Source organism: Notothenia rossii, assembly GCF_949606895.1.
Source record: "Notothenia rossii genome assembly, chromosome: 6".
Taxonomy (NCBI): Eukaryota; Metazoa; Chordata; class Actinopteri; order Perciformes; family Nototheniidae; genus Notothenia; species Notothenia rossii.
In genome coordinates this window covers 30,608,560-30,629,135 of record NC_136909.1, presented here as the reverse complement: position 1 = coordinate 30,629,135, position 20,576 = coordinate 30,608,560, and the positions used below count along the sequence as shown (strand labels likewise).

Here is a 20,576-nt window from a genome sequence, read left to right as displayed (position 1 = left end):
CACTGCTCAATGTATACCAACAATTATAACATCTTTATACAACGTAGATGCATATTTACACCATAGTAATCACATAGGGGCCTATACAAAATTATCTTGCACGAGAACCGATTTCAAATACATTGTGAGATAGGGAGAGGGCCACGCTGGGGCCTGGGAGCCCATGTAGTTTACAACGCGACTGCACAAATCTTCCACCGGCACTTCGTCAACGCTGGTTGACACGAGTCGTCATCCCTTTATGGTTTATGGATGACTTTTGTGGCAAGTCCCTTCGTCTTCCAGCATCATAATTCCCTCATTCGTCCAATTTAGTTGACATTCAGGGAAATAAGCTGGGAGTATTGAGTGCATAGTGAGCAGTCTGTGAGGCCTGGAGCAGTTACACAGACACGATGATGGATTTGAAATAAGTCAGAATAATGAGTATCTTCATTATATGCAAAGGCTGTCTCAAACTTCCTTTGTAGATTCAAACTCAATGAAAGCAGCTTCAAAATGTACTTCAAAGAAATACCTTTTAACTTTTATAAAATAATTAGCTTTCTTGCCGAGTTAAATGTAATGCAAATATCAAATGATGATGAGCCACCAGTTAGCTTAGCTTAGCATAAAGACTGGAAACAATGGGAAAATCATTAGGTCTTATGTCACAAGTTAAAAACTCTAGGAGGTTAAACAGGATGTATTTCCCTCTTTAATATCTATTTTTTTTTTTTAAATATCACTTTGAATGCATCATGATAACATTGGAATTCACATTCAGTCATTCTTTATTTTACTTAGTAGATTTGGCTGTTAGCTCCTTTTTTTAGCCAAGCCAGACAGTGACCTTGGATCCCATGAAAGGCGCTATACTGTCCTTTACTTTATTTATTTTAAACCTTTCATGCTAACCTTTTATTTTTATTTTTTATATTACCATATTTTATTCAATATGCTCCTTAGATATATATTTATTTTATTTGTTTTATTATTTTCTCCAGCTTTGTGAAGCACCTTGAGATGACGTTGTTTTTAAAGTGTGCTATTTAAATCAAATGTATTATTATTATTATTATTGTATACATTTAAGCTATTATTATTATTAGTGCTGCCCACCAGCTGCTAACAGCTAATTAGCTTAGCTCTAATCCAGACCTTTCCAACAAGGATTAGTTGTTAAAAGTAGCATTAGCAGGAAAAAAAGGTGCATCCCTGTATAAACACACCTTGTCAAATGCACAGTTAAATTGGTGCGCTTCTCAGGCAGATCTTATCTTAGCTGTTTTTCCTTGGGCAGTCTCTATGCTATGCTAAGCTAAGTTAGCCAGCTGCAGGCTGCAGACTAAAATGATACTGGGATTAATCTTTTCATTACATTTTTGGCAAGAGTGCAATTAAATATGAAAACTTAAAACTCAAAGTTAGAACTATTTCCTGCTATTTCAGTTTCTGCTCCTCAGTCTCTACAAGACTATCTTCTGCTTTGAGGTGTATGTTTGAGTAAAGTGGCAAAATCCACAATAATTTACAACCAACCAAAAATAAATTACAGCAGTGTCATAACTACAAATCGACAGTGTTGCATAGAAAGATTTGCCACTACTGGCAGGGCCAACAAACCAATAAATATGAAATAAGTAATAAATAACGGTGGTACTGCACAATACAAAAAACTTGACCTTCCTTTGTCATATAACTTAACATAAAAACAGTGTTGATTTATGTGTTTTGTTCCAGTGTTGTAACAAAAAAACCAATATTCAAGTAAATTGAGAATAACTGCCATCATAAGTTAATTATTATAGTCAAAAGGTTGCAACCACATGTGGTACAACTTCTCAATAAGTCCAATATATTCACCTTTAAAGTATTCATATTCTTTCAAAACAAATGCCTCCTCTGACACTTGAAGAATTGTTCAAAAATAAATCTGTGTTCCTGTTGCAGCACAATGTTTCAATCGTTCTCTGTGGTATTACATGGACTGACATTTCAATTGTGTTCCACTTGATCAGAGGATAAATTAATTTGACATTTGAGCTGACAGGCAGTTTGCTCGCCGTCAGGCCACCCTCACTGTGTCATTTTTCACAGGAAACACATTCGTTCTCCACCTTTTGAAGTGCAAAGATCAGAGCAATAAACCTTTCCTTATTTCCGACGACTATTCCTCTGAAACACTCAGATCAAACAGCTCCAAAGTTCACTTCTCTGCACAAAAACCTACAACATTCAGTATTGTGCCACCAAACAAATGTTTATCAAGTAAATTCATCCCTTGTTGGTACCTTCAGGCCTTAATATGCCCCGTTTTTAAAAATGAATATTAAACATTTTAAAGCATATATTTTTAAAGAATAATACAGTGCTTGAACATTAAAATAAAAAACAACATTGTGTGTTGACCAAATACATAAACACGGTTTCTGTGTTATGTGCAGTTTCCATTGTTAAGTATTTAATAGATAAACAGTCTCAGGCCATTGTGAGTGCTAATCCAGGAGAATGCAGTACTGGAACAAAACAAACGGACAAAAAGACATTCAGTCTCCTTCCTCAGTAAAAGACGTGGTGGGACCCCTGTGGGGACATTTCCACTTAAGTGTTGAAGCGCAGCACAGAGACGCACACAGTCAGTTAATCCAATCCAGTGTCCTCTCTGAAATAGAAACAAGAATGGTGCTTTGCTTCCTTAACTTGCTCTTAAAATCTTAATGCCTTGTTTTGTTGCGTTTGTGTAACGAACAGCGACTCCGACACCGGCTGCGACTCCCAAAGACGGAGTTCCAGGATGAACTGCGGCTGTTGCTCCTGTAAGAGGAGTAACTGTGTCTCCGGCTCCGGCTCCTGCTCCTGCTGAGGCTGAGTATCGGACTGCGGCTGCGGCTGCGGGTGAAGAGGCTGCTCCAGGACGACACGCTGGTGGACCGACTGCTGGAAGAAGGACTGGGGCGGAAATAAGGAATGGGCCGCTTCCTGGCACTACGGAGAGACATAAAGGTAAGTGGTGTGAAACGGACAGAAAGGATTTAAGCAACAATGTGTAGATGTGATCACAGATTAAAGGGGCATTGACCATTGTTTTCATGTAAATAACGTGTCAAATTAGCTTTACAGAGCAGCAACCTCCGGGTATAAAAATTAAGCCAACTGCAGTTCCTCAAATTACTTCAAAAGCGAGTCAACCCCCATGTAAATTGGTCCTAAACCTTTTACCAGATAGTTGCTGCATATAGAAAACTTTATTTTAGCTGAAATTCAAAACCTCCTTTACAAGCATGTCGGGTTAGTAAAACCAAAAAGTCAGATTATAGACGCCAACATGCCCTGTAGAGCTGAGGAACTGCAAAGTCAGGTGACAATTCTTCACTATGAGCCACTATTTTTACACCTCTTGGCCTATAGGTAATATACAAAGCTGTTAACAGTAGATTGGTGGAGAAATAACTGTATAAAATACTTTAGTTTAATCATCCTGTGTCGTGCTTTTGTGCATATTTCTGGGTTTATATAATTTGTTGCACTCATACAGGACTATGAAATAAAGTGTGTGGCAGCCAAGATCTGTTAAAAATAAAGCAGTGATTATCACACTTGCTTGTTTTGTTTTTTTACTTCTCAGATTGCCTGTGTTCCACCATCTGCTGCTTTAGCACCTGCCATGGCTTTAGAACTGACACTTATCTCCTCCTCTGGCTAAATGCCATTTCAAGGTACACAGCTCATCAACACGATTAGAACTATTTCAGTTCAGAGACGTGAGGGGGCGAAGGAGGGGACCTGCAGTAGATATTTGCTACCTTTAGGCATAACAATGTATATTGTATCTTTAAATGACCCGACTCGGAAAGCCTTACCTTGTGATCCGGCGTGCTTCCAGATGGCTCGGTGAGTCTCTTCTCCTCTTCTTCATAGGAGAGTAGGATTTGCGTCTTTGTCTATTCCCACTAACCTTTTGTGCATGCTTCACATTTGCATCTCTGGAGCTATGAGTTCTCTTTCTTTCTCGTAATCTGGGAAGCAGACATGACAATGAGAAACATGGATAACCAACAATGTTTATGTTTATGTGTTCCTGTACACCCCGAATGAGGAGTCATTGGCAGCCGGGAGGTTTTGCAATGTTTACCTGTCAGCACTGTATCTGGAGTGGCTTCCTCTGGAGCTTAGGCTGGCCACGCTGCCTCGCCGCCTCAGATCAGCTGAATGACTCGGGGAGCGCGAGTATGAGCTGTCAAATAAAAAAGGACAATTATCTCCTGGTATTGAGCATAGATGCAGAAGTAACGATTGCATAACCTAATTTCCTTTACTCCTGAAATTCAGCATCAAACGTTATTTTGCTATTTACAAAAGGCTGTTTCCCAAAGTAATTCTATGGGATAAATCATTTTTAGCGTAAATGATATCATATGATGACGTAGAAGTTAGAATTACACCGTTTGTTAAATTGGCTTTAAAGAATGGCACTGTTCCTGACAGATTGATAGCAAACGCTCACAGTGACAATGCTAGTGTCATTTTAGTATGCTAACATACATAATAGCACTTAACATGAATTACAAATTCTTGGTTTTGCAGGTAAAATAAAGTATTGGATGGATTGATTATTTTTTACATACCTTCATTGAATAGTGTTAGTGAATAAAGGCATGAGCGTAGGAAATGACATGAAGCAAGCAGCCAGGACAGGCAAATCATTTACCCTGGAGCTCACTAGCTGCTCAGGACATGTGGTTAACCCCCTAACCTAAAGTGTTTTCAGTCATCCAGAGTAAATCTCCAACCCCAAATGTGAACCTCATGGTGTAATTACAGGAAGTCACTGAATCACCAAAGCCAAGAGTAAATGTCTGTGATGTATCTTTTGCCAATTAATCAGGTAGATGATGAGACATTTTCAGGATAAGCAACAACTTTGACCTGCAGGTGGCACTCGGAAAATGGATCACCAAAGCCATGAAGTTTAGTTTTTTTGGCAACACAGACACCCGTACAACATTTCATGGCAATTCATTTGAACAGTTGTTGAGATATTTCAGCCTGGACCTACTGTGGTCTCCTACATTTTCACTTTTTGATGTGCTAATTGAAGTACATACGAGTGGAAATGTACTTATTAACTTTGGAATTAGTGGATGATGGTCATTTACAACGAGTAGTTAACCCACCTGCATGATGATCGTGACAGGCTTCGGGAATAGCGTCCGGAATATCTGGAACTTGCTGAGGATCTGCTCCTACTCCTGCTGTTGGATAATCGGGCTTTCAGTCGCCTTCGAGACGACTTCCTCGCCCTTCGAGAGCAGTAGGAGGTCTTTGGAGACCTCACAACACCTACCCGGCACCCCAAGGTTATCTGCTCTCTGCGAAGAAAACAAGTTTCACTACTTTAAAAGACAAAAACCCAAACTGTATCTTGGGTTGTTTTTAATAAAAGCTCTTCCTTTTTCTGACTCGAGATATGAATATTTTTAAAATAGGGAAACAGAGTGTGAAGATCAACAACCTGCAGTTTTTCTGGTAAGTATTCATTCAGATGCTATATTTATTAAGAACTTTACCTCTTGCCGTTTCCACTGAAAAGCGTTGCAGACAAGCTGTCCTCTCTGTAAGGTTTGCACAGGGAAGCGTAGCTTGTCACAGAGTTTCCTGAATCAGAGGCATTGTCTCTGTCAGTGAACTTCAGCTTCTCTGGCGAGGCCAGGCGTTTACAGTTGTTCCTCTTGTTGTCAGTGACAATCGCCTGAAAAACACCAGTTTTGCTTGACGGAGGCGAAGACGTGTCATTCCCAGAATCGTAATCGTGTGGAGCTTTGGCCTGGCCCGATAAATGCTGAGACTCTTTTCCGTGTAAAAGCTTGTTTCCAGGTTTTGGTGACAAAATCTGCAAACAGACAAATAAGCTGCAGTTTAAAACCAAACGAGTTGATGAATGGAACCTGCTATCTGCTTTGATGCACTGTGAATACTCTACTACAAAGGCACATATTCCCCTTGAAAACAAAGAGAAGGGATTTTTTTTTCCTCAGGACAGAACATTTGAAAAGATAAAGACATCATGCAAATTTTAAGCATGCGATTAACCCCAAAAGAAAGTCTGAAATGAATTATAGACAAATAAATCAAAAAGAAACTAATTGAGATAAATTAAGTCTAATCTAAAACAATTATATGAAAGGAACAACAAAAGAGCAGAGAAGAGAGAGAAACTATGCGTGGAAAGATCTACCGGTTCTAACTCGAGTGAAGAGAAGAAGAGTAAACAATAGCCCCCTTGAAAAGCCTCATTTAAGAACATTGAACAAACATCACAAAATGGGTATTATGTATAAATGAAAAGGATTTGCAGACAAAGAGAGATCCCATCATTCTAACTAAGAAAGCCCTCAGAATGGGACAGATGACTGCTCTTTCTCCTGTAAGAAGTAAATCATTTGCCTGCAGCGACCGACAAGTAAATCCCTAAATCTGCAGATAGCATCGACTTACCAATCAAGATTTCCTCCTTAAGTAGGTAAGGTGTAAGAAAAAGGGAAGAGCGGGCAACATAAGTGCATCATTAGAGTCGTCAATTGCAAGAAAAAGACAATAACCCTCTCTTCAAACCCAGAGCCAGTTAGACCTATATTGGTATATTCCTTTTTCTCTCCTTAATGGTGCATTGTTATGGAGTTTTTCTGAGAGCGTACTTTTAAAGCACAACTGCACAATGCAGCTATTAAAGTTTTTTACTGCGAATATCCATGCACGGGAAAAATATAGTGTCTCTTCAAGGATCATAGCTGACTAATAAAAGGAAGATCTCTGTTTATTTATTGATAAGGAGTCACTCTTTCTTTATCTAGTCTGTCCTCCCGAAGGTGTTCCATTATCTAGTCTAAAGTCAATACAACAGAGGAACCCCTGAGGGAAATAAACACATCTTAGTTCCTCTACAATCCTGTCTTCCACTCGCATCGTTCTCACTAACAGAAAGACATTTTTTAAACAGAGACCTCTTTTACCGTCACCTGGAGATATTTGGATAAGTTGCCTTCAAATAAACATTTCAAATGGTTCTTGTGAGCTTTCAATTTTGCTTTTGTCTTTTTTATTCTCCCACCACAAAATCATTTCATTAGTTACATTTACAGGGTTAGAGGGTTTTCTGGGGGTTATTCTGTCCGGTCATACCTACCTGTCCCTTTCTGGATTGCTTTTTTGGGGAAAGAAATATTAAACAAAAATCATTCGGCATTGCTTTTGAAATTACATTTACCAAACCAAACCCCCAAAATAAATGCAAATACCACAGAGTTATTGCAATACAGTAAGGCGTCCCCTCAGCAACCAACTGTGAATTCCTCCTAAAAGACTTTGGGATATTGAATGCCAGGCATGATTTGATATATGGATTCATTTATTGCATTTCAATGAAAGCCCTGTGGTGTGTAATTATAAAAACATGATGTGCAATTAGCATCATTTAATGATTGCTGGTGAGAAATTAAATATATTTCACACTCCGTAAGCAAGGGAAAGTGAGGTTAAGGTCAAAGCTGTACAGCCTTGATAAGACACTATGGGAGAACATCACATAAAAGAAAAAAAAGATAATCAACCTGCAATAAACAGCACATTTGGAAAATGCTGTCGTCTGTGATTCGCAGTTGAGTCGTGGATATATATATAAAACATATTTTGATGAATGTACAGTAAATCCTCAGTCCAGAAAGAAAGCTAGTAGTATTTAGACATCACAAAATACTGTCCGTCTAAACCAGAAGTATTTACCGGTAATTAGATACAAATAAAAAAGTAAATAAAACTATGATTTTTTTACCTGATTTTTGTTGTTGCTTATTTTGGTCAAAAGTGGCAAGAAAATACTAACAATTCAAAAAATCAAGTGATCATTTTGTGACGTATTTTCCTGCTTCAGCCCACTCTCCCGTACAATTATTCTGACATGAATTAAGTAGTTACAATTGAATCCAATGCCAGTGCTGTGTGTGTGTGTGTGTGTGTGTGTGTGTGTGTGTGTGTGTGTGTGTGTGTGTGTGTGTGTGTGTGTGTGTGTGTGTGTGTGTGTGTGTGTGTGTGTGTGTGTGTGTGTGTGTGTGTGTGTGTGTGTGTGTGTGTGTGTGTGTGTGTGTGTGTGTGTGTGTGTGTGTGGAGGAAGCAGAAGTGACTAATCCCAGTATGTTGAACTTTTGATGACCCAAGACAATAAACATGTGCTTCCTTTCTCCTTCTTGCATGAAAACAGTTTTTTAAAATCTAATTTGTGTTCCTTATACACAACAAATGCTTCACTTCCTGTGCAGCTATACTCAATTTAGCTGTTTTTCAAGCAGTACCCCGCAGATCTAACTACAGACACATCTTAATATAAAGTACTGGCTTTTTTACATCCAGTATACTGTACGTCAACTAAAAATCTATATTAGCAAGTCAACAGTTAAAGCTGACACACAGTATTATCCTCACCTTGACCAAGGATGCAACACAGCCCTAAAACAATTATTGAAAAATATTGTCACTGAATATTCTTTGACATCACTCAACACATTTTTCTAAATTAAATTCATAGTAATAGCTCCGAAAATTGAAAAACAATTATTGGTGTTGGTTTTCATTTGAATCCAGAACTTTATTTATAGAAGGGAAAATAAGGATTAGAAAACACTGTACTCACATTGCCTCAATACAAAGAATGTGTCCTTTTCCCAGCAGTATCATTATAGTTATGGAGAGGTCTATATTAGGTTTTAGAAAGTCAACAAGAACTGACAAAATAACTGTACAAATAAAGAATTCATAAAAGATCAGTCAGGCCATGAATATTTTTTGGGAATATCGATCCTTTAAAGGTGGGTTAGGTAAGTTTGAGAAACCGGCTCGAGATACACTTTTTGTTATATTCCATGTAATGCTCTTAACATCCCGATAGCAATGAATATCTTAAGTGCTTTGACAAAAAATCCATAAAGAAATGTCATCTGTGGAACCCGTAATACTGTAAAAAGCACGACCAATCATTTTAGCCGGCCCGGCTAAAATAACTGGATGGCCTACCTGCCTGTCAGCCTTCCATCTGTGCACAAACTTATCTCGTGCCCTCATTGGTCATGTGAGCGTTCGTGTGTGTTGGAGGAGGGGCTCTGTAAGGAAGTGGCAGATTTTTTTCTGGTTGTGTATTTTCAAATTCTAACGAACTCGAGCTGGTTTCTCCAAAATTACCTACCCCACCTTTAAAGCAGCTGAGTTTCAAAATATGATTTCTTCTTTTAAATGAGTATTTTCCAAACCCAACTGCCTCTCTGTAGGCATTTCATTTTGACTGAGAATGAGCTGCCTCACATGGCCATACTGTAACTGAGAAATGGAATTGACCCAGCAGCGTTAGAGGTCTGAAGTGTACTTACTGTGGCGGTGGACAGGATGGAGCGATATTTTGGAGCCGTTTTACACACTGATTTGGTGGCGGGTCTCCACTTCAGGTCGGTATGGTCAAGCATTCCGTTGTTTTCCTCTACTACAGCTGCCAGGTTTCCTAATGTGTGATGAACAACAGATCTCTGCAGGTGGTGTCTGTGGGAAAATGCTTAGTTTAAGTTACATAGCATCGTTACATTAATGCTTCAAATCACTTACAGCTAATTCTGCACTCAAGAGAATGTCTTCTCAAGCCTTTTTCTACCTAAGAAAATAGCGGAAATATTTTTTTCTTCTTTATAATAATGTATTTTAAAGCCAAATCATTATTTCTCTAAACCCAATAAAATCATAATAATAATAATAATTGTGTAATAAAAAACTATAAACATATTTAATATAATTAAATGTAATTGTTCTTTTGAAAATCAGACCTCAATTTAATCTTACAGATTAACAGGTCAAAGTTCACTTATTGAAGTGTTCATAAAGATGGAGCTAAGTGGCGCTCTGATGCTAAGTGCAATGTTCTGCATTCAGTGTTGATCAATGACTATTTAAAAAGCAATTATCACCAGGGCCAACTTCTTCCTCTAGCTCTAGAGATCCTTACGTGTCCACCCTTTTCAGTAAAATCCATAAAAACTGTGAAAAACAACATCCTTCATCTTTCAAGATTTTTGCAATATGTCATTATAATGGAGTGAATTGATCTGTGCAGGGAATATGGGGCCACTTCCTGTGAAGCTGTGATAAGGGCCGGTCGTGCCTGAGATCAGGAAGTCACCTCTGCCTTATCAGTCATCGCTCTGGTGTGACCAGGAAACCGGCAGACACCCGGAGCTGATAAGATAAACTGAGGGAGTAAAGGGGGTGAGGAGGGGGAGGGACAGCTTCCTACCTGTCCTCTGCGGACGATCGGTAAGAAGAACTGTCCGACTCTGACCTCCGATAGCGTCGCCTCCGCCGAGTCCGTGAACTGATGAGGTGATGAGGAGAGAAGACACCAGTGGATAAGGAGCTCAGAGTACTACAAGCAATCAATCCACAGGAAGCACTTGACTACTTTTATAATCAGCTTATCAGTTTATTTCATTTACCAAGTATTGACTCCTTCTTCTATTTGTTTTATACCAATGGAAATGGCTTACATTTGCATCTTTGTACATATTGCACATACTGTATACCCTTTATGTTGTGTTATAAAGGAAGACGTGCTCCGCTATGTCTTCAGCCTCCACCTTTTACCTTCTTATACCATCATGATATACTAAATGAAGTGCTGAGAACAGGGAACAAAACATCGCTATCACAAAGTGAGACATTTAAAGAAACACAAGCAGTCAAACGATCAGCCTATCAATGCACAACAGTTAGTTATCTAAACCAATGGATTAACCTTTTTCAAGTCAGGCACTTAAATTCAGGTACATTGGATCAAAGGCCTGTTTATTTAAAAATGTTACTTCAGGGACCGTCATCTGAAAAGAGTTTGGTTATTGGATCATAAAAAGCACTGGATTTTATGGTTCTTTACTTAAGTTGAGGAGATAAGTTCAACAAGTGAAACCTATGTTAAAAATAGTCACTGTTATGGGTATAAGTTACATAAGGCTCAATTCTATAGTGAATTGATTAGTATAAAATACCCTTTCTCTAGGGACCATTGGAACTATCTGAATGCCCTCTTGGGGTCCACTGACATTGCAGAAAACTCTGAAATAAACCACTTAAAACTCAAAGATCTGTAATAGTGGCTGCACAGGTAGGCTGTGTGTTTGTGTGCAACTGCACAAAGTCGGCAGGTCAATGAAGAACAAGGAAAATAGTCCATTAACTATTTAAGACATTTACACCTGACAATTCTACTTCTAGGACCGTGTTGGAGTTAGAGGCTCCATCAACATACCCCAGCCTGATATCTGGCCCAGGAACTTTGATTTGTGATATTCTCCATCTTAGTCTCCCCGCATTTCTTGCAAGTAACATTAAATTACATTGTAGATCCTGTTTGACAACATATGTGTAACCCTAACCCTCCCCATTGGGCATCTTTTTCTTAGCATTAGCGCTGCTTTACCAAATGTCAGCAACTAACTTACTGACTTTCTTTAAAAGAAATTCAAATAGGTCAGGGGTTGTGCTTACTGATGTTTTACCCCCCGTTGATAAAACAATCAACCAATCAGAGCACAGCAAGAAGTGTTTGGAATGTGGATGGCATCTTCCTCACTGGCTATAACCTGTAGCGTATGTAAAATGAATGGCATATGCAAAATGTTTGAATCTTGTTTTTTGTGAAGCATATGAGCAGGAAAAATAGGAGAGCACATCAGGGAAAGTGAAAGTATAAAGAAACAGCGAAGGCATGAAGAGCATAAAAGAGGCGAGAGTTGACGTGAGCTGGAAAAGGAATGGATTCTGTTGAAGTAAGAAGAAACTGAACTTGGCTCTGTGCTTACAAACAACGGCGCGCTCATCCAAAGTCGAATTATAAGATGTTGCAAGATCACAGCATGAAATTGGTTTCTCTTACCCTCTTCCACCCCTTTTTTAACTCCCTTTGTGGCTCAAGCATTCAATCGCTTTTTCCTCTTCTACGAGGGCTTTTTCACGCTTTGCTCTGAGAAATAAACGCCTGCGAGTTTGTGTATTCACCCTTCGTGTCCCTACATGTGAGGATGCCTTCTATTTCTTCCTCAGTAATGGCTGTTCTGAAAAGGGTAGATAGGCGGTCAGTGTATGTTTTGGTCATTGGATTTTCTTTTCACAAATGGATATTCAAAAACAAAAAACGACTGGATATTTGATTTTCGTTTTAAAATTGAAAAACCAAAATTGAAATACAAGGCGTTTTTCTTTATCATGGTCAAAAAGGGATTTACTAAACTTAAAAAACGGGATGATTTTCATTTTCTACTTCTCAAAACAAAAAATGTAATCAATAGAAAACAGAAACAAAAAAACTACCGGTTTTTCATATTTTGCTACCGGAAGTCACTGGGGTGACCAGATGTCCCGCTTTGTGCGGTACTGCACAGCATTTTCACGACTTTTGGTGCATCCCGTAAATTGAGACGATGTCCCGCATATTTTCCTTTTTTGATTGGCTAAAATGTTTTTCTAAAGTCTGATTTATGACATGAATCAGATGCGGAGAAAGGCCGGCTTGGTTCGCTGACGGCCGGTTTTGTGTCAAATGATGCACCCACGTCGTGAAATGCACCCCCTGGCCTGCCGTAAAAAGCACCCCAGTTGTAGGACTAATGAAGCTTGGCGCAAGTTCAAGCAGGAAGACCAAGCTCTCCATCCATATTACACGTCACTTCTTTACCCTCTCCTCCCTCATTAAGTGATCGGGGGCGTCACTCCCCAGCTAACCAATCACTCCTCTCTCCATTCTCACAAGCCTATCGTTGCACCCGCTAATCCCTTTATATCTGCTCTTCCCTCTTGTCAGCTGTCATTTCAGGTGACAATACGCAACCCTCCTCCACCCCTCTCGCCTCCCGTCTCATACAGGACCAAGCTAATGCTTCTCCCTCCAGACCAGTCTCACCTACTGATCACCACCACCAGTGTCTAGACCCCGGGGGTTTCTTCGGAGCGGTTCTTCCCCTCCTGAATGATAATCCTGCAAATTGGGCCTAATCGCCAAACACCATTCCATTCTCCTGTCTCAATTCTGGCAATCATTATTTCATTCATATGACGTGTCCCAGTAATAAATATGTATTTCTTACATCAACGTCTCTCCTGATTGAAGTACCAATAAATGGAGCAAGTTCATGTATGCAACACGTTTATTGTCAGAGATAGCAAGGGGTGCCTATCGTGGCAACCAGGCTGTTCATAAAAGCACCCCCCTAAATACAAATGTTTCTATTAATCCCACCCTCAAGCACTTGATGTAAAAATAAACAATACATTGTAAAGCACAAGTACAAGCACAAGTATACAGACAGGACGTCACAATTAAATAAAAACATATTAAATAAAAAATGTACTGAAAAAAAAGTGACGAATGAATGCAAAATCCAGGATTCGACAACCCAACCATCAAAAAGACAACATAGAATAGCGGACTATACATTGAAATGTGCGCTCCCGTGTCAAGGGGTGCATTTCACGACGGGGGTTCATAATTTGACACAACACCGACACCATCCTTTATTATTATATGTTTTAAACGGCATCATGTAAGTTGCGCTGACAGGCGACATAGGTCGACAGTGTACCACCCCCCACTGACAGTTCACAAGCGTCCATAGTGTCTCTCCATCCCCCGTTGAAAGTTCACGCGTCGACATTGCATTTACATGTCCCACATTGTCTCACACAAACATACTTGAGCAGAAGTGGCTTGATTTTGTTCTCAGCAGGGGACTTTGACAGAGGATTTCTCAAAAAGTACACCGTAAAATTACTTCAATGTATTGTTAGTAGTAGGCTAACTATTACAAAGTCAAACAGTATCAATATCATTTCGAACTAATGGTAACATTGTCTTTTTATCACTCATCAAAGATAGCAGATAAACATGCATTATGTAGGCTACTATGGAGGGGACTTTGACAGAGGATTACTCAAAAAGTACACAGTAAAAGTACTTAATTTCTGGTAGCAGTCAAACTAGTACCGAGCACAACAGTGTCAGTTTTATTAAGAACTTGTGGTAAAAAACTCTAGAGTATGTTTTGCCATGTTTTGCCATGTTTTCTGGCACCTGGTCACCTCAGCTGTCTCAAGTTTGTTTTATCAAATCAGCTGCTCTTCATTTTTTTCCCTGCTATATTCAATGAGTGATACAAATATTTTTTACCACAAGTTCTTAATAAAACTGACACTGTAGGACTCGGTACTAGTTTGACTGCTACCAGAAATGAAATTAAGTTTTACTGTGTACTTTTTGAGTAATCCTCTGTCAAAGTCCCCTCCATAATGCATGTTTATCTGCTATCGTTGATGAGTGACAAAAAGAACATTTTACCATAAGTTCTTAATGAAATTGATACTGCTGGACTCAGTAGTCTATGGCGCATTTCCACTAGAGCGCGGAGCTTGCTTTAAACGTGCCGTTTTTGAATATGCTAAACTAGAGAGAGAATCGCTGGCAAGGGGGCTACAACTACAACAAAATGAACATATTTGACCGTGATTTAATTGTAATAGACGTTTCAAAATGCTGCCGAAGTAACAATATACTGATACCGGTTTGTAAAAACCATGAATTAATGCTTTGACAAGTCTGCAGACAGACGGCAGGCGAGAAACTTTTTAAAATGTGTGTTTTCTGAATGGAGATTGGCTAAGCTAACGTTATATATGCTCTGACCGTCCACACTCACAACAACGGCCTATACAGACATAAATAAACCAGCGACTGTATTCACCATGACACAGACAGTCTTTGTTTTTTACTTGTTTAACTTTTGTCTAGTTTCTGAACAGATATGAGGAGCTGTGAGCTCTGAGTGCTAACAGCTAACGGCTGATGTTGTTTTTCTGTGGTTCTCATTGAAGATGACGTCACGGCTCCGCCTACACTGCGTTACTATAGTTCAGGGGTGGGGAACCTTTTTCCTCTCAGGGACCATTTCAATGTTTCCAACATCCTCCGAGGGCCATACAAATTATTGAACTCTGCTTAAAAATACTAAAATCACAGCCCATTCATTTGGCCTATCTTTCATGCTGTGCAAAGAAAAAGCAACCTCTTAATCCAGATATCTTACCATGACTCGTGCATGCATGCATGTGCACGGTTGTGGTATGACCACCACAACAGAAAGATATGGACACAAGATGTGTGCAAATGTATTTAGTTTCCTATCCATGTGGACATGATTTAAGTGGGGGGACCTAACCTCCTCTAGGGGGGTCCGGGGGCATGCTCCCCCGGGAAGATTTTTTTTAAATGTTGAAGTTAAAGGTATATTATTTTATACCTGTTTACTTTATTGTCTTATTTTTTTATAACTATAATGATCATATAAAGATGTGCCTTTACCTCACTGGTTGGAGAAAAAGCTTCTTATATTCGTTAGCATAGCTAGCTAACCGGATGCTAACAACAACAAAGTTATTGACTGTATGATCAGTATGACAGATGAACAGATCGCCAATGGGCTTTCAACTAAAGACACAGCCACGCAAAAACTGCGGCATGTACGGCTCATTATGGGTACTGCGATTTTTGGAAGTGCCGGAGCGACATTCTGGTGCTCTCCTCAGAACTGCACCCCTGTCAGACGAAACATATATCACGTGATGACACGTTAGGCTTGTGTTGTGTTCAAGGACCCTGACCTTGGCCAGGAAAAACAGGCACTCACTTGTTTAATTTTTTTGCGGTCTAGATTTCTTTAATTTTTTTCTTTTTTGCATGTGTTTATAAATTACCTCGAGGGCCGTATCAAATGGTCTTGCGGGCCGTATACGCCCCGGGGGCCGGAAGTTCCCCACCCCTGCTATAGTTACTGCCCCAGATACTAAACTTGAATGGAAACGCAGCATAAAGTGAGCCAGTCCTAACAAGGCCTAACGAGGCCTAGCCATACCGAACGAGGCCGAGCGATGCCCTGTAGTGGAAATGCGCCATTACACCTACTACCACAATACAATGAAGTAGGCTACTTCTAATGTGTAAAACATCCTCTGTCAAAGTCCCCTTATGAGAACAAAATCAAGCCATTTCTGCTAAGTTTGATGACGGGAAAAATATTTTTGCCATTAGTTCTTCGTGATATTGACACTGTTGGACTCAGTACTAGTTAAACTACTCCTACAAGTACTATGAAGTACTTTTACTGTGTACTTTTTGAGTAATCCTCTGTCAATGTCCCCTCCTGAGTACAAGAATGCATGTTTCTCTGCTATTTTGAATAAGCGTTAAAACACCTTTCTTCATGAGACTTATATTATTGGACAGAGTATTTTAAGAGGATTTGACACGATATCAGCAATACTTCCAGTCAGTACTCCGGCAGCAGCATTTTTACACCTTGGAAAGTCTTTAGAGACTGGCCTTCAGAAATGTGACAAACCCTTGTGACTCTTGTTGGCCTCTTATGACATTGCTGTCTTTTAAATAGGACTATTTCTCTGATCCTAGTTCATTCCTCGCAGATTCTTCCATCAGTCCCAGTCATTGCGTGTCAGTCAATAGAGATTAAAAAATGTTGTCCAATTCAACAAAATGTTTTTTTGTGAGTGAAGGCCAGAGCTAAATTATAGAGTATTTGATTGTGTAATTACAAGGTGAGAGAAAACAAATCCACATCGTCCTATGAAACCTATTTTATTTCCTTCTCCATGTTATACTTATACTTACATGTAATAGAACATGTGCATGTTGAACTGCTGGATATCTTCCCCAGCCTCTGAGCCTCAAGGAAACACAATCAAATAAATGGATTCATAATTTTTTTTAAATTATAAAAATGTATAAATTAATAATGTTGTGTACCAACATTTCAAATTTAAATATAAAATGAAAAAAAAGTTTACTTTGAAATGATTTCTCACAAAAACCTTTCTAAATTATAATAATATATATAGATATATAGCATATCATTGATGCAGTCTTTCTGAACACTTTTAAAATAAAATACTGCAAATTAAGAATATTTGTAATGTTCTACACAGATAGTGCCTTAACTTGAATTTGAAAACACGTGGCAAATTTATTAATACAGCAGTTGAAAAGATTTGTGGAAGGATAAATTCTTGATGGGCTTCAATGGCTCTCTAGATAAAGGGTCGTTTTATGGTTGCTTGTATTATCCTCAGATAGTGGTTTGTTTAAAAAATCAGTGACATTTTAATAAATATTGAAAAAAAGGGCTCCAAAAAAGGCATAATATAACCTGGCCGGCTTAAGTCTGTATTTCTTCAAACACCACAAGATTCACAGTTTATAAAGTACAATTCTGGGCCATTGATTGTGTTATTTCTCCAAACACATACAGTAAAAGTGCCTGTTTTGAAGCCTGATTGAATGAAGAATCTGCGAGGAACGAACTAGCGGCAGAGAAATAATTATATATTAAAAGACAGCAAAATCATAAGAGGCCAACCAGAGTGTGTCACTTTGCTGAAGGATATTTGTGACCAGCTATCCAGGCCAGACTCTAAAGACTTTCCAAGGGTTAAAAATGCTGCTGCTGGAGTACTGACTGGAAGTATTGCTGATAATACGTCCACCATATCCTCTTAAAATACTCTGTCTAATAATATCAGTCTCAGGAAGAAAGGTTTTTTAATGCTTATTAAAAATAGCAGAAAAACATGCATTCTTGTACTCAGGAGGGGACATTGACAGAGGATTACTGGAAAAGTACATAGTAAAAGTACTCCATAGTACTTGTGGGAGTACTCACGAAGAACTAATGTCAAAAATCTTTTTTTCCCTAAAAATAATAATAATTCAGGGAAGGTGATTTTCAAGTGCCAACAATCAGGAGAGATATTATTGCTTTTATTTTAAATCGTATAATTTCGGACTTTTGCTACCGTCTGTGAGGAAAATAAATGGGGCTCAGAGCCTTATTTATTGGTTTTGTTCCATAATCTTGGGCTTTTTTGGCGTTCGTCAGGAACTGAATTTCAAAATAAAAATAACCGGAAACAGACGTAGGCATTTCGAGCGATTACCCAAGATCCTCAGCTATGGTTTAAGCTTGCCGATTGGATGTTTTAGCCGCAATGCCTGTTGGTATTTGGAGTTTATATGATATGAAATCGGAAAAACATTTTAAAATAATAAAATAATACTTAATTCCGAGTGTTCTTGCTTTTCTCTTTGAAAGTCATCACATAACGACATTGTAATACAAGGTTCGGCTGTATTACATATTACAGATCTGCCGTAGTTGTTTATTTATGGAGCCCTGATGAGAAGACCTTTGGAAAAACTGAAGGAAATGCCGCCGAAACTGAATACTTGACGTGGATCATAAATATATTAACAAGGAAACAACATGTTCAATTTCTCTTCACACAATACGTCTCCTTGCAGTATCAACACTAATTCGGCTGACTTCTACATTTGATCTAATTCGTACAGTAGATAGGTTATATTTACACCATAACGGTGCACAGCTGATAGAAAAGGACTTGTAGTTTTTAAAGATATTACTGATTTTCTTTGAATATAAGAATGTAAATACTGAGTCTGAAATAGTATAGCAATATGCTGTAAAATTATGTGAAAACATGAATAAAACTACACATCTTCAGATGTTGTACATACATAAGTGTCCTACACTAATAATACAAAGTTATTATGGCTGTGTGTACCTTGTGTGCACCGCCTAGTGGTTAAAGCACGTTATTGAATTATTGTTTGAATAATTATTGTTATATTTGATTAAAAAAATATTAAGAGTACATACTTTCATAGGGGGAAAGTAGAAGGTCAATGATAGCAATATAGAATATAAAAAATCAAGAAGATACTATAAGTGATCTCTACAATAAAACAGTTTAGTGCAGGATGTACAAAGATATTAATAGGAGGAGGTGCAAAACAGAAAAACGAATTAACCTTTATTTAAACATTAAATAGTACTTTAGATTAAGGTCTTCTTTTAAATAAGAAAAAAGCTTTGGGGGTATCTACAGATAAATATTAAGCCTGACAAAGTACTTAACGCCTAATATATTGCTTTCCTGCAATGTTAACTATGTTGAAGCACCTATTTTAACTGATATTATACATATTAATTATACTCTTATGTATGCAGATAGTATAATAAATGTGCAGAATATGACAGTTTAATGGTGGAGGTATACACACATATTGATAGATGTCTTTTAATGCGCTGTTGAGGAACCTGTGACCCAAGATTTTCATTCATTGCATACACCGTATTGTGTATATGATATGTCAATAACCTTTGAAAATCTTGAAAGGGATGTGCAAAATAGCCATTATACAGTCTTTAATTAACTATTAGTAGAGAATAACGAGTAATGAATATACTTTATTACTCGTTTCCATTCATGTCAATTGCAGATAAATGTTTAGTCTTCTCAAGCACCAACTATCAAATATCTCTACTGATTGTTGGCACTTGACAATCACCTTCCCTGAATTTTACTCAGGTGTAACTAAAGTCTGATTTAAGGGTTGTTTATATTTCACATCATTAATCAGAATCTGCAAAGTAACTCAAATAAGTGTAGTGGAGTAAAAATACCAGGTTAACCTCTGTATTGTAGTGGAGTAGAATTGCAAAGTAACAATGAGCTGTCATGTGGGTATATATTAATGCTGCGCATTATGGACACAAGCGATTTTAACCCATTTATTAATTATATGTTTTACATTTGATAACACCAATGTCATGGCAACTTCTAATTGTGGGAAAAACGAAAACGTTCAGTAGAGACGTCCCATAGAACATTTTGCGAAACACAATAGCCAGCATGTGTAGTTCTGGGGGGGGGTTCGATTCCAGTTTTGGATAGTCTGGCGTGGTTTCGTTCCATTTCAAACAGCTGTTTGACGCTAGGCTAACCTTGGCGCACTGCCACTCCAACATCCAATCCCAGAGCTTGAAGATTAATCACGGGGACTGTAGTCCTAAACGATAGCTGGGGATTATGGGTAGTGTAGTGTCTTCGTCCATCCTAAACTCTATAGAGGCCTACGTCTGTTTCCGGTTATTTTTATTTTGAAATTCAGTTCCTGACGGACGTCAAAAATTCCCGAGATTATGGAAATAAACCAATAAATAAAAACAAGGATAAATGTGTGTTATTGGTGAGTAAATAACAGTGTGTTATTTTGAAAAGAAGAACAAATTAGAAGGAAAAGAAGATTTAAAAAATACAGATTTCAGTATCCTGAGGCTCTCAGCCCCATTTATTTTCCTCACAGATGGCAACAAAAGTCCGAAATTATACGATTTAAAATAAAAGCAATAATTGTGGCTTGATATTGAGTAAGAACATGTTTTTATGAACCACACAGCTTCCGGTCTTCCTATAACACGTAATGCCGTGAGACTACCAATAGAAATACATTGCTTTTAAAATCGTGCTGTGCAACACGAAAAAAAGGGGGAAATCGTGTTGGTGAACACGAATCAATAGATTAAAAATCGTGTTGGTGAACACGAAATGCCATGAGACTGGGTTGGTACTATAGGGAGTCTGGCAGAGGA

At 38.4% G+C, this 20,576-nt stretch overlaps 1 protein-coding gene across 5 annotated transcripts in view; it reads right to left on the bottom strand.

The window, feature by feature from the left end:
• Positions 1-669: 669 nt before the first annotated feature.
• Positions 670-20,576, bottom strand: part of srrm4 (serine/arginine repetitive matrix 4) — a 129,684-nt gene continuing 109,777 nt past the window's right edge. For all 5 annotated transcript variants that reach the window (XM_079690569.1, XM_079690568.1, XM_079690570.1 and 2 more), the window contains 7 exons: positions 10,307-10,384; positions 9,396-9,561; positions 5,550-5,872; positions 5,157-5,351; positions 4,115-4,216; positions 3,843-3,998; positions 670-2,967 (listed from right to left, as the gene is read on the bottom strand). In XM_079690569.1, coding sequence (XP_079546695.1) covers positions 2,697-2,967; positions 3,843-3,998; positions 4,115-4,216; positions 5,157-5,351; positions 5,550-5,872; positions 9,396-9,561; positions 10,307-10,384 — 1,291 coding nt within the window. In that variant the 3' untranslated portion in view covers positions 670-2,696. The remainder of the gene's footprint in view (positions 2,968-3,842; positions 3,999-4,114; positions 4,217-5,156; positions 5,352-5,549; positions 5,873-9,395; positions 9,562-10,306; positions 10,385-20,576) is intronic.